The sequence below is a fragment of the Xiphophorus hellerii genome, chromosome 13 (genome assembly GCF_003331165.1).
Source record: "Xiphophorus hellerii strain 12219 chromosome 13, Xiphophorus_hellerii-4.1, whole genome shotgun sequence".
NCBI classification, from domain to species: Eukaryota; Metazoa; Chordata; class Actinopteri; order Cyprinodontiformes; family Poeciliidae; genus Xiphophorus; species Xiphophorus hellerii.
Genome location: NC_045684.1, coordinates 19,724,393 through 19,738,040, shown reverse-complemented (window position 1 = coordinate 19,738,040; position 13,648 = coordinate 19,724,393). Strand labels below are relative to the sequence as shown.

The window sequence follows — 13,648 nt, the reverse complement described above, 5'->3', positions numbered from 1 at the left end:
TCAAGTCATTTTTTCTGATAATTTATTGTATTAGTAAGAAAAAACTGATGACCTGCTACATAAATGCAGTGTGAAATTCAGAGAATAATTTTTATTCAATTCCATCCAAGGATAAAGTCTTTGGTTAGTTGTGGAAAAAGGGTTTTTTGTCAAAGATGTAAGAACCCCGAAAAAAATACATTCCTCAATTCCTCCATATTGTACTGAAATACATAAATTTATGTCAAATGTTGAGGTTAAATAATCCTTTTCGTAGACGCATTGCTTACAAAAACATGCAGATGTAGCTTTACCTTGCAGAAAGCTCAGTAGCTTTCAACTACAGCACAGTCAACATAGTCTGGACTCCACAATCCACAAAGCTCTAAAAACAAGACTTAGGATCAGAAAACAGCCAGGACAAGTACTTGCTTAAAAATTCCTATGCACAACAGCAACCTCTAGTGGTGGGATTGAATATTACAATCAAAACAAAAGAAGTGGGGACTTGGGCAGAAATAAAATATGACAAATACAGAAGACTATTTTGACATTTTATTTTGAGCAAAAAAGAAAGAAAACAAGTGTTTCCAATAAATTGGAGTAAGATAAATAATCACCTGATTGACAGGCCGAGTCCTTTGGTCTGGGGTCCAGGGAGCTGGGGTGTACTACGTGTTGGAGGTGAGAGACGTCAGATATCAAGCAAACAGCAACAACACAACAAGCTCGCCTCTTAAGGAAAACTGAAGCCAGAGAAACTAAAGTCTATTTCACAAACAGAAACTACAGTGGAGGAAGCAATACAGGCTACATCCTACTATCTGCTGTGTTTATGCGTTTACCTGGTAGGGGTAGGGATTCTGTGCGTAGCTCATCGGCATCTGTGGAACCATCACCCCGCTGAAGCTGCTGTAGGAGTACGGCTGTTCCAAGAACCAGTAAGAACAGCCTTATCAACAGTTAATGTGGAGAGGAAAGACAGCGGAAAGAAGAAAACAGTTACCTGATTGTACGGGTTGCCTCCGCTGTAGACAGGTGAGGGCTGTGTAACCCCTCCTCCCATTGGTGAGCAACACGCACAGTAGATATATTGGCTAGGACTCATCCAAGGAGTGGAACCAACCAGACGGGATGGTATGGATCCTGAAAAAATAAAGTAAGAAATCAGTTTCTTTTTGGCAATGATGAACCAAACTGAACTTCCCCGAAAGGCCTTTTTTTTTTCCCCTTTTCTAAGTTTTGGGCATTTCCATTACTTCCAGAGTTACCACTGTCAAGCTTACACATACTGGTGAACATTGATGCAAAGCGTGAACAAGATTATTCATTTTTGCCTCAGCTAGAGTTTAAAGGCAAAGAATTAGTCCCAGAAAGTTAATGTGAAGAGAAATGAACATACGTGGACTCCGTTGCTTCATGATTGCAGGGCCCAGCTTGAGTTTCCGCCCTTTAAAACTGATCTGTTGCTGTAACGGATAACGGATATATATGCGCATTATGCAGAAAATATGAATCCTGGTAGTTACATAAAAGGTTAATGCATAAGACATTCACTGACCTCAATGATTGACTGAATGTTGACATCTTCATTGAAATACACAAACCCGTACCTAGGAACACACAAAGCAGTCCACAGACTTAATGATGGAAAATATGAAGCGGAAAATAGCCATAAAAATCCATTCACTCATTTCAACTAATAATATACAGTAGAACATTGTGCAAATCCATTAAAGAATGGACCCAACTGAAGGTCTGCTGTTGCGTCATTCACCAATATGTGAGCAGGAATGTCTTAGTGCCAAATGATGTGACTGTGAGGTGTTGTGTTGCCACAGGGTGGCAGTATTGGCTACTGTCCTTGTGACGTCCATTTAGTGAAAGTAGAATTTGTGCTAAATGGACACAAACCTCTCTACAGAGTGGTAAATCAAGTAAAAGTGTAACATTAACACAAAAGGAAAGTTCAGGCTGTGTGTTTGTTTTGGGAGCAGAGCTTACTTCGGGTATGTTTAAGAATAAAACTTTAAACCAGTGAACACAGTAAAAGTTACTTTGTTCATGTTTTTTATATCTTTTTTAAAAAAAAGCAAATTCTTAGTCTTATTGTCTCAACTTAACACAAATTTGCATCAGCTCTTCTTCAAGAACAAACTTGTGTGAACTTTAAACTGCGACTATGACAACACACCTCTAAACATACTCACCCTTTGCAAACCCCTCCACGGTACGTGATTATTTTTACTTCCTTGACATTGCCATATCTTGTAAAGAAGTCACGCATTTCATTTTCATCCACCTAATGGTTTAAACAACAAAAAGTAAAACATAAAAAAAATATATCAATTGCTATGGTACACATAATCTTTTGTTAATTAGCCTATGATCAACTGAGACTGACTGTAGAAAATTAAGACTGGATTGCAATTTCAATAGAACGAGGCTGTAGTAGAATTTGGATAAGTAAAAGAGCTGTTTAGCTTTTCAGCTTTTAATTAATCCCATTGTCGTTTTTTGTTATTATTTCCAAGAATTATAATACATAAGATGATGGGGTTTTTTTAATGATGGAATAAAAATATTAGCCCCAGTTCAACATCAGTCCACACAGAACCATTAATAACCTATATATGATTTCAATGAAATTGAAATGAAGTATAAGCTCACCTTCATGTCGATCCCACCCACAAAAAGGGCGTTGGGGGTCAGTCTGCCCTCTGGCAGAATGTATCCATTAGATAACTTCAAAGAAGGTACAGTCTGGGTAATGGTTCTTGGCTTGTTGAAATCCTTGCAGGAAAAAAAAGAGTAACATTTGAGATATACGAATGTCGTGTGAATATCACAAGTAACGGGTCGTAGTAAAATCTGCATCGTTGGAAGGTTTGGAGCAGGGGCTTGTTGACATTTTGACCTTGAGCAGCAGGCTACACTGTCTAACATGGCGGCCATGTTCTCGCCAGAAGAAAAAAAAAAAAAAAACTTCACAAGAAAAAAAATGGATAAATGCAAATTAAACCATTTCTCTATTCAATTTTCAAACAAACCACTAATATTGTAACTAACATGGAGTTTTGTTCTGGAACTTAACGCTCTAGTTTTCAGGCGACTACGAATAAAACACACATTGGTGCTTCCACAATTCAACACTCCCGCTTCAGCTCACAAGTACCGACTTTTATCACTGGGCACAAAGGAAGCAAAGACAACGTCGACCAAAACGCCTACGCTGTTAACCTGACTCACTTTTTTGGGGGGGGCGAATCTAATCTTGAGTATAGGTTAAATTCGTTTTTAGTCAAGCTAACATTTGCTAGGGGGAAATATTCCGCCGTTTTTAGCTAGCATCGGTTAGCTAGCATATCATCGTTATTACCAATAATCTCCAGTTAGCACGCTCTTTTAATCAATTTATACCTCTAGGATGCATACTATGTTGTGCACAGAGACTTACCATGGCTAAAACAATAAAAACCAATAACTTAGGTGGACTCTGAAGCCGACGACCTGTCGCGTTTTGCCGAGACAACAACTGCACTAAGACTAAACCACGCCCAAGGCTCACCACGTGACTCAAGATGCTGCGAGCCACTAACAGTTTTTCTTGCATTTCTTTCTTCTTTTTTTTTCTGAGGAAGCAAAATTGTAAAATCCAGATTACAGCTACTGAAAAAAAAAAAGATTACAGCTACTGAAAATGTGAACAAAGTTTGCCTGCGAAATGTTATATTTGTCGGAATGAACGATCTAGCAAATAAAAACGTTTTTTTTTAAAAAATTGTTTCTCATAATGACATAAATCATATAACTTTTAAGTTGTACATTTGTAATTAATTTTTATATATTATTCTTCTTTAATTATTTAGTAAAAGCCTTTTTTGTTTTTAAATAGCAGTTTTTACGTTTTACCTGCTTTTTGTTTTAGCGGGAAAAACATTAAAACACTTTTTTTTTTTATTCAAAAATGGTTTGGAATATGCATGAGCTAATTTATGAATCCGTAATCACTGCTTCAGACTAATTAGAAATTTCAAAAAATAATAGTCATAAATAAATGAAATATAAATAAAATTATTTATGAAATACTATCATTTTCGCTTCAAGTTTCTGATGAACACCTATCTAAATTTTGCTTAATCTCAACATCTCGGTTGCAAACAACATTATTCTTGAAACCGGAAACATTGACATTGCTTAGGTTTTTATTTTTACATGCATTTATAAAGTAACCCCAAATAGCAAATATTTGAAATTATTCCTTTTTTTAAAATTTAGAACGTATAATTTGATAAACAAGCCATACTAATCTTCAGCAAGCGCTTGCACTGTTTTTAGCCTATCGTCCTTTTATGGAAGAAGAAAAAAACGGTAATTGACGTTGCCACGGAGACGACAGTGCTTGAAACCAACGAGTGTTTCTGTTTACAGCAACCTGGTGGTACTACCCGGGTTAAAGTTTTCAGCAGAGAAAATATATCAGCACATTGATATAGTTTCATGTTTAGCAGGTGAGTGCAGTCATGTATTGTTAAGTAGAGCTTTATTCCGCTTGTTGTAAGTAACAAAACATACCAGCAGCACACGGAAGAAAGTGCACAGGTGTTTGGTAATAAATTTAGATTAGAAAAAAAAGTCCGACGTGATGTGGAATTTTGTTATAACATGTCCATTTTCTTTCCCCTTTAGGTTTGTTGAAACTGAACAATAATGGAGCGACTTCAGCAGGTAAGGTTTTGACTCTCTTTCTGACGAGTTGTCCATCTTTTTCCACATTTTAATTCACTCCCAGTCAGAATTTTGGAAAAATAATAAAAGACAACAATTTTTGCTGACATGGTTATCTAAAGTTTATGTATGTAAACCGTAACTTCTGCAGAAAAATAACATGCCTTGCAAAAGTTGCATTCATAACTCTTGAACCCTTTCACATTTTGTGACTTCGTAATTTCAAACTTATTGCATTTTTGGATTACGTTATGCAATACACCAAAGGATACATGTTTTTTTTTTTTTTTAATTAAACTGTAAATATATGTGAGAAAGTGAAAGGGAGTTAAGTACAGGTGCACACCATACTTATTGGATTTTTATTTTTAAAAGATCTTGTAAACTTTGTTTTCTGATCACTGATCTGATCATAATTATGATGATCAGATCATAATCATCTGATCTGATCATCAGATGATGATCAGATCAGATGATGATCATCATCATCTGATCTGATCATCATCATCTGATCTCAAAAATCGTAAAAATTTTTGAGATTTTTACGATCTCAAAAAAGGCATTCAATGTTATTGTTTTAATGTAATAACATGTAAAAAGCTTCAAGGGATGTGAATACTTCTCCAAGACACTTTATTGAAATTCTACAGTTGTTTGTAATTCACATTTGGAGACTATGGTTAACACGAACATACAAATGTTGCACTTCCTTTCCTGATCCCCACAGATGGAAGATGACTCCCTCTATAATTTGGGTCAGGCTATCGGCCACCCTTTCCCTCCTCCCCTGCCTGAAAAGTGTGCTGCCGATCCATCAGACCTATATCAAGTAAGACTGTCAAACTCCATTTTACTTCTTAGCAAGTTCAGTTTTTATGTTCATTGAACTCCTGTCATTTTACTCTATCAGGTGGTACAAAGACATAGTCACTACCCACCCATCATTCAGACCAATACATGCTGTGTGGCTGTTCCGTTTAAAGAACAACGGCACCACCGCACTCCCTGCGAGTCTATCGGAAACAACTACAGCCCCAAGGCGCAGGACTTGAAGATAGACAACCTCAGCAGGCAACATCCATCATGCAAGTCCTTGGCAACGGCAACTGGATCAAAGAGAGCGTAATAGTACACTCCGCACACGTTGCAAAAGAAGTTTCACGCGTGCCGCATTCTTTAACTTGAAGAATTTCATGCGTTTGATTGTGATTTTCACAGGAGGCCACCGCGCAGCCCACCTACCCCCCCTCAGCCAAAATCCAAGAGAAGAAAGTCATTAATATACAGAAGCCCGCCAATGAGTCCTACTGAGCAGCTTGTCATCATGTACAAGCAGGAGGAAACTCAGAATGCTCAGAATGAATACAGTGAAAGTGACCTGGAGGTAAGAAGCAGTGAATTAAGTCACAGACCTCTAGAGATCATTCTCCTGTATTTGATTTGAATTCATTGGCAATCTAAACTTTTCTCACACAGAGGTATACATACTATGTCAAAAGAGGTGTCCCCTTTTACATGTTGGCCCCCTACCCAAAGCAATCGATGGTCAACATTAAGAATATGCTGCCTCCTGAGCCAGAGGAGGGTGTGAAAAAACCCATCCGAACCCTGAGGAAAAACTTGACAGAGGAGGTCGAAGACGGTTATTACTTCAACCTCAGGAAGAGCATAGGTAAAACTGTTCGTGTTTACAGTGTATATAGTGCTGATAAAATGCTAGATTTTTGTACCGTAGAAAGTGGGAACACTGATAAATTCATCCAAAATGTTGTGTACCATGACACAAATCCTGTGCACATAACTGAAAAACAAAGTAATATTTTATAAGGGGAAAAACAATATGTATGTGCATTCTAATTTGGCAGTATGTTTTTTTTTCTTCACAAACTGGTTTGTGAAGCTGTTCATAATTTCGTTCAGACTGACAATGCCTTTCCATCTCTAGAAAAAAATATTATGTCCACAGCATGATGCTACCACCACCAGATGTTACTGTTGTCATCGTGTTGGTTTTAAGTATCGCTCAGTATAATGTTTGTGCCAAACTTAACTTTTGGAATTGCGGCCTAATGGTCATGTTTGGCTTTATTAGTACGTAGTCCATTTTCCGACAAGGTTGACAGTAATAAATTACGAAACACCTTCCAAAATCATTGTAATAAATGCTTTGATCTTCTTTTTCATCAGTGGACTACATTCTAATGGACCCATCTGAGGGCCAGCGACTGACAATAAACAACATTCCAAAACCTTTTCCCAGGAGGGTGATTCGTCCTCCAGTTCCCTGGGCTGTTAGCTACAGGGACGCCAAACTGTGGCAAATGCAACATCTTTTTAATGTGTGTCCTTTTATGGGCCTCTTACAGCAAATCTGGATAGAACGGTAAGGCAAGCTGTTCATTTATTGGCTTGTGTAGTTCATGATTTTTTAAAGCATTAAAAATACGTATTTAGTAAGTGTAATGCTTACTTCGACTTGCAGCTGTAACTTGTAAAAGTGGCATGTGAATCATAATAAATGACCTGAATGTAATTACAAACTGGGCATTTATCATGTCATTTATCATTTATTGTGAACATTTCTTATGATAAGAAACTTGATTCGTTGTTATCTTGATAAATTTCAATGATGTGAAAAAACAAACAAAAATAACTCTTTATCTGTAATGCAATTTTTACTACTTTCTTCACTGTTCCACTGTTGATGCATTTCATATTTCTTATTTCAGCTATTCATCCTTGAGATTTGTGAAAATGGCAGACCTGTTCTCCACCACCTTCCCTCTTTCGCCATCTGAGTTTGTTGTCTTTATCCAGAAACAGTGCGAAGCCACCAGACAGGAACTGGATGAAGGGTGAGTACTTCCTGTCGGATAAGCTGTCTTCCTCTCGCACTACTGGCTGATGTCCAGAGTTAATCGGCATAGTTGGATTTCACATCTGCTAGTTTCTGCCGGGGAATCCAACTGAACATGAAGCCTGATGTTCCCATCTTTTCCACTTTGTCAGACACATGTCAGACTGGTTTTCACTGAATTGCTTAAACTGTTTTATTTCTAAGTTATTAGTGTGTTTAATATATTTTTTTGTAGAAACTGTGGATACCTGCCTGTGCAGCTGCACTGTAAGACAGTTACTTCCAGAAAATCGGCAAGAATGTTGCTTAACCACTATCAAACTTTTATTTTTAGGGCTTTGAAAGAAATGGGAACAAATTATGTGTCTTTGGAACATGTATGCTTCCAATAAAATACCAACAAATAGACTGCATCGCAAAAAACATTAATAGCCCTGCAATATCTCCACTATTTTGCAACCTCTAATCTATTTTATGTATGGGAAACGAGCATGAATTAGCGCATAATTAAAAAATCTTACTCTGTTCTGGCTCTGTTCTATATGATTTCAAATTTGTCTGCATATTTATACACAGATACAGAGATGATTAATCCTTTAAAATGTGGCTTGATAATGAGAATTCATTTCACAGACATTTCACCGACAAAACATAATAATAAAGTAAAACTTTCATATTTCTAAGTGTAAATACAATACTTAATTACCAAATATACATACTCAAATGTATGTAAATACATCACTTGTTCAGTGACTGTGAGTCTGAAAAGGAGTATTATGAAGTAACAACAAGTAGGTTGCTTGATGTAGGTTAGTTTTTCATTGCCAGAATTAAAAAATAATTTCTGTGAAATTAAGAAAGGAGAAAACTAAAGTTTGAATAAAACTTAAGGCCAGTTTAAGAAAAATATTAAAGTATTTTGGTTATTTGATGCAAAATATTAAGAAAGTGAAGTCGCAGACAAACTTTCTTCATAAATAATATTTATCATCTCCGTTTTCTTTTATCATGAGTACGTATTCCTTCAACAAACACAACCATAAATGAACACTGTTCAGATTTGGATTATTGATGTTGATGGCAGATTATGTTGTAGTGAAAATAAATCTCTTTAGAAATATTCCCTGATAAATTAAATAAAGTTATGTTTCTGGACACTAAAATATGTTCTGATAACTGAGATCAAGATAATTCTAATTAGACTTTAACAGAAATGTCTTCTTTCTTTAAGGTGGCTGCCTTATTGTGTATCACTTTTTGTTATGCATGAGAGCATGTGGGTGGACCTTTTACCTGAGAGTGAGCCAGTCCTTGTTGCCGAGTTCTTCCACTGCGTGGCTGCACTCATGTCACTGCAACTTCGAAGCCTGGTCATAGACTCCTTACAGGATCTGCTACAATTTTTCTTGAGACACAAGGTGTGGACTTTTTGAATTTTCTTTTTTTTTTTTTTGGAACATGATGCTTGAAATTTCAAAAATAAAGTTCGCACACATGCTGCTTTCTTTTAGGATTGTTAGTTAACATGAGCGTTTTCAGAGCTATTATTCCTGTAGAGCGTTTCCTGATTTATTTATTTTTCTTCTTTTTTTTTTCCCAGGAGGGGAATGACTTCAGTGGAGATTTTGATGTGCTGATATTTGTTCATTCTCAAATTTTGCTGGTTAAACTACAAGTGGAAAATTCTGAGATTGAGTTTTCTCCCAGCTTCCAGGAATGTTGGGACGTCATTCGGCGAGCCTTTATGCAAATAATCAAAAGTGCACAGGATCTATTAACAGTAAAAACTTTCAATTGATTTGTACATGTCCCTACTGTTTTTGCGTTTTTCAACTTCTCTGTGAGATTTTATAAAATACATTAATACTATGTATTGTGTTTTTTGACTAGCTGGAATGTAAGCTGTTTGCTGATATTGACAGCCAGTATCTACGCACTGTCCGACCTAATGAGTCATTGGTCAAAGACATACTTGCCCAAGTCAAAGAAGCTTTCGAGAAGAACACAGTTGGTCCACAAAGGTAATGACACATGACCAGATTTTAAATTTCGCTTGGTATGAAGAGTATGGAAGTTGTTAACATTTTTATTTTATTCTTTAGGTATCTGGATTTATATGAAAAATACAGGAATCTCCTTGACAATACATCAGATGAGAAAATTTCTGAATTTCTCACAAAGACGCACTCTTTACAAGATTCTGCCAATGTAATTCAGTCTGAAACCTGCATTATTTCCCGCTTCCTTTCTTGTTGTTCTTTTTTTATAATTCTCTATGATGTGGAAAAATATTTGTCATTTTACTCATTTTTTTCTATTACATGCTACAGATAAGAAAATGATAACTTCAGCAAACACAAAATTAGCTTTTACATATTGTTTTCACTTAAGTGTTAGAAGCAATAAAACCTAACATAGCTATAATTGGAAACAAACAAAACGTCACTGTAGAATTTACAGTAACTTATTGGCAGCAGGATTGCCAGCCAGTTACTGTAATTTTTATGGTAAAGAAATTACAGTAACTCTACAGTAACCTTACTGTAATTCTATTACAGTTGTACTGTGATTTTATTGCAGTTTTACTGTAATTTTTATTACTGTCTTACTGTAATTTGATTAGTGTTACTTTAATTTCTTTAAAATAGCACGGTAATTATATAACATGGTTACTGTGATTTCATCACATTTTTATCATAATAAAATTACAGTAATCCTGTAGTAATATATATATAGTATAGTAATATTTTCAAACACAAAACTGCAATTCAATGTTTTTTAAAAAGTACTTACCAGGTGAAAGTCATTGTTGGCCCCGCCCTGTAGCCTGTGAACGTTCGCCTCCAGCCGGTAAAAATCCCACAATGCAACTGTACATTAAAAATCTACAGTACAGCTGTAAATTTCCGCACGTGAACCAGCGGTCCAATCACGTCCCATATACTTTCCATACGCATTTCAGATCACAGTAAAGAGCTGTATTTTCAAAACCCAGCCACCTTACAGTATTTTCATGCTGTAGTTTTACACCCATTTGTTACAGAGTATATATATATTTATATATATACTGTATGTGTGTGTAATCAAATGGATTTAAGTCAATTTATATTTACTGAAGTTATCTTTGTCTTATTGGAGGTCTGTTTGATCTGAAACATGACATTGTTAGTTTTTCACAAGACTAACTCCTGTTGCATGAATCCTCAGAAAATTGACAGCATCATGCATATATGGATGGATATAGCTTCACTCCGCATCGCAGTGCCACTGTCCATGTTCTGCCTGAATGCCAGGGACCTGAATGATTACCTGTGTGACTGCGCAAACAAACTGATTGCCAGGATTGTCACGTTTGAAATGGATGAGAACCGGAGGCTCAACATAGAGTAGGAACAAAAATTGAGAGCTGAAATTTAAGGTATTGGAAAAACAACCTTTGAGCTTTTTCTCTTTTCTTAGCATCTGCAAAAAGTATGAGGAGATTACAAACATTGCTAAAACTAGCCCTAAGAATACAGAGGAGTTAGTGACCCTCATCCAGTACGTCCAGACTAGCCAGGATTACACCATTCACAAAATAATAGAGGAGATTGAAGATGCATGTGACCGTCTCAGCTTCCTCATGGACTATGCTACTCAGTCAGGTATATGGTATTATAAAATTAATAAAATAGCATATAACATACCTAAATGTGAATTGTTTTTTGGATATTAACTGTTCTTTGTATTTTCTTTGTTCCCAAGATAATACTTGACTAAATTCTTAACAAATGTATTGCAAAATGAAACAATTTTTGTTTGTACATTTTTGTCATTGTTTCTTTTCTTTGGTCTCTCCTACACTAGCTTTTGACTTGAATCTGAACACCTGTGTGTTCTGCTGGCCCCGTCGGATTGTGTCAAAACTAGAAAATAGCAGATTACATCTGCAAATCCTGAGAGAACAGGCAGAAGAACATCTCCAAGAGAGGTTATTCCACCCATTCATCCTTCGCAAGAATTGTTGTTCTTTTTCTTTTTTAATGTCTTTGTTGGTTCTAGTGGCCTTTATTAGACAGTTGTGAGACAGGAAACTGAAAAAGGAGGAAGACGTCGACAACTAAGGCCTCCTTACATGTGTCCCGCTTTTCCCCTGCGCTACCTCCACGACCAGCAATTCTAGCTTTTGAGTTAAAAATACCTGCTGCATAAAAATCTTTGTTTCGGGGCGTGCTGTGGTGGCGTAGGGGATAGCGCAACCCACGTTTGGAGGCCTTGAGTCCTCGACGTGGCCGTCGCGGGTTCAATTCCCAGACCCGGCGACATTTGCCGCATGTCTTCCCCCCTTTCCTGTCAGCCTACTTTCATATAAGGGACACTAGAGCCCACAAAAGACCCCCTGGAGGGATTAAAAAATATATTGTAAAAATCTTTGTTTTCATTCATGTTTTGGCAAAAATATTCCTTCTTTTAAGTTTTGGAGTAACAAAAAAAAGTGATCAAACTTACAATGAACAAAATACAAATTCCCAGATACAATGACGTCAATTGAATTTTTTTGATAATAATGAAAAATTTTAAAAATGGTGAAGTTTTAGGGCTTTCTTGTAAAGTTCCTTGAAGTAACAAATACAGCATGGACTAATATTGAAAGAGTCGCACAGCACTATCCTGTCAGGTAGTTGGTACTGTGTTTATAGATATAAAGACCTCATCTTAATTCCTCAGAAATTTACTTTTTGCATTTGTTCAAGTTCAAGTTTATTTGTATGGTACATTTCAGCAACAAGTGTTTTCCATCATAAAAGCATCATACAGTCACCGATTATAAAAACTAGCTATGAAAACTGCAACTTGTCCAACGCTGTCATCAAAATCATCAATACGCACCCAATATATTGATTAATGTTAGGTTTACTACTAATCAGAGGCAACTCTTTGTTTTAAAAAAACAATCTTTTTCTGGTCTTACTGTAAAACTTTTCCATAGAAGATATTTAGCTTGTCCAAGTGGACAGCAAAAAAATTTTAGTCATATTTGAAGGTTTGTATTTTGGAGATTATTTCTGTAGCTTCAGAAAAAACAAGCACAAAGTTAGTTTTTTTTTCTTTTTTTTTTCAAAAAATCCATTTACAAAATCCATAAAAGTTGCTTATTCTATGATCATTAATAATCGTGACATTTAGATTGATGACAAGTTTGTGTACATATTTCATTGTCCCTGTATGTACAATGCTTAAAATGTGCATCATCTCTGTCTGGATGTCTCAGAGTCTTTGAATTTGATACGAGGCTGCAGGAGTTGAACAAGGGGATCCTGGCTTTTAGGAAAAAGGAGATGATGAACATGGAAGAAATGCAGCAGAATGTGGCTACTCTCGCTCAGATCACAGCCAACCTGGAGGCAGCTGTCACTGACCTGGAGGTGAGACAGTGCACTCCTCCCATGCAAAGAAAACTATAGTAATGGTCGTGATTTGGAAAGCATTGTAATGAAGTCTAGCTAAAAAATAAAAACAGAGATAATTTTGTTGTTGTTGTTTTTTCAAATAGGACATCAATAAGGAGCAGTCTTTGCTTGAGAGGGACCAGAGCGAATTTCCATTGCTCCAAATACTTATAGCAGATAAACAACCTTACGAACAGCTATGGAACACAGCCTTCAGCTTCGAGAGCAAGTCAGAAATGTGGCTGCATGGTAGGCAACTTACACAAAGCAAATGACACCCATGATTTTTTTTTTCTCCACAGCGAGCATAGTCTTAAGTGCTCTCATTTGCTTAAGTGACGAAAACATTTTTCTCATATAGTTGTTCATCTGTTCTGATTTTAACTATAGGTCCTTTCCAGGGCTTGGACGCTGAGAAAATCTCTGATGATCTTGACATCATGTGGAGGACAATGCATAAGCTGATAAAGGCATTTTCTAGTTTTCACGGGCCTTCTTCTGTTGCCAATACCTTCAAAAACAGGATAGACCGCTTCAAGCAGCACGTGCCTGTCATGATGACCATCTGTAACCCCGGTCTTAAGAGTCGCCACTGGGAGAAGGTTGGTGCCTTAAACCTTATTAGCTTCATCAGGCAAGCTGACTCGGTCAGAAT

General features: G+C 36.6%; 2 protein-coding genes across 2 annotated transcripts in view; one reads left to right on the top strand and one right to left on the bottom strand.

Annotated features, from left to right (window-relative positions):
- Positions 1-299: 299 nt before the first annotated feature.
- Positions 300-2,934, bottom strand: dazl (deleted in azoospermia-like). Its single transcript, XM_032581494.1, has 9 exons — positions 2,914-2,934; positions 2,650-2,772; positions 2,190-2,281; positions 1,541-1,592; positions 1,382-1,448; positions 986-1,125; positions 825-905; positions 600-650; positions 300-364 (listed from the first exon to the last, which is right to left on the bottom strand). Exons 1-9 carry the CDS (start codon positions 2,932-2,934, stop codon positions 320-322), a joined length of 672 nt encoding a protein of 223 aa, XP_032437385.1. The 3' UTR covers positions 300-319.
- A 1,755-nt stretch (positions 2,935-4,689) lies between these two features.
- The window catches only part of dnah3 (dynein axonemal heavy chain 3), a 31,494-nt gene continuing 22,535 nt past the window's right edge, over positions 4,690-13,648 (top strand). Inside the window, exons 1-17 of the mRNA XM_032581493.1 lie at positions 4,690-4,707; positions 5,435-5,536; positions 5,618-5,829; positions 5,926-6,091; positions 6,184-6,379; positions 6,895-7,090; positions 7,437-7,562; positions 8,796-8,982; positions 9,165-9,344; positions 9,455-9,585; positions 9,667-9,772; positions 10,772-10,950; positions 11,024-11,208; positions 11,411-11,534; positions 12,816-12,969; positions 13,098-13,242; positions 13,384-13,595. Coding sequence (XP_032437384.1) covers positions 4,690-4,707; positions 5,435-5,536; positions 5,618-5,829; positions 5,926-6,091; positions 6,184-6,379; positions 6,895-7,090; positions 7,437-7,562; positions 8,796-8,982; positions 9,165-9,344; positions 9,455-9,585; positions 9,667-9,772; positions 10,772-10,950; positions 11,024-11,208; positions 11,411-11,534; positions 12,816-12,969; positions 13,098-13,242; positions 13,384-13,595 — 2,619 coding nt within the window. The remainder of the gene's footprint in view (positions 4,708-5,434; positions 5,537-5,617; positions 5,830-5,925; positions 6,092-6,183; positions 6,380-6,894; positions 7,091-7,436; positions 7,563-8,795; positions 8,983-9,164; positions 9,345-9,454; positions 9,586-9,666; positions 9,773-10,771; positions 10,951-11,023; positions 11,209-11,410; positions 11,535-12,815; positions 12,970-13,097; positions 13,243-13,383; positions 13,596-13,648) is intronic.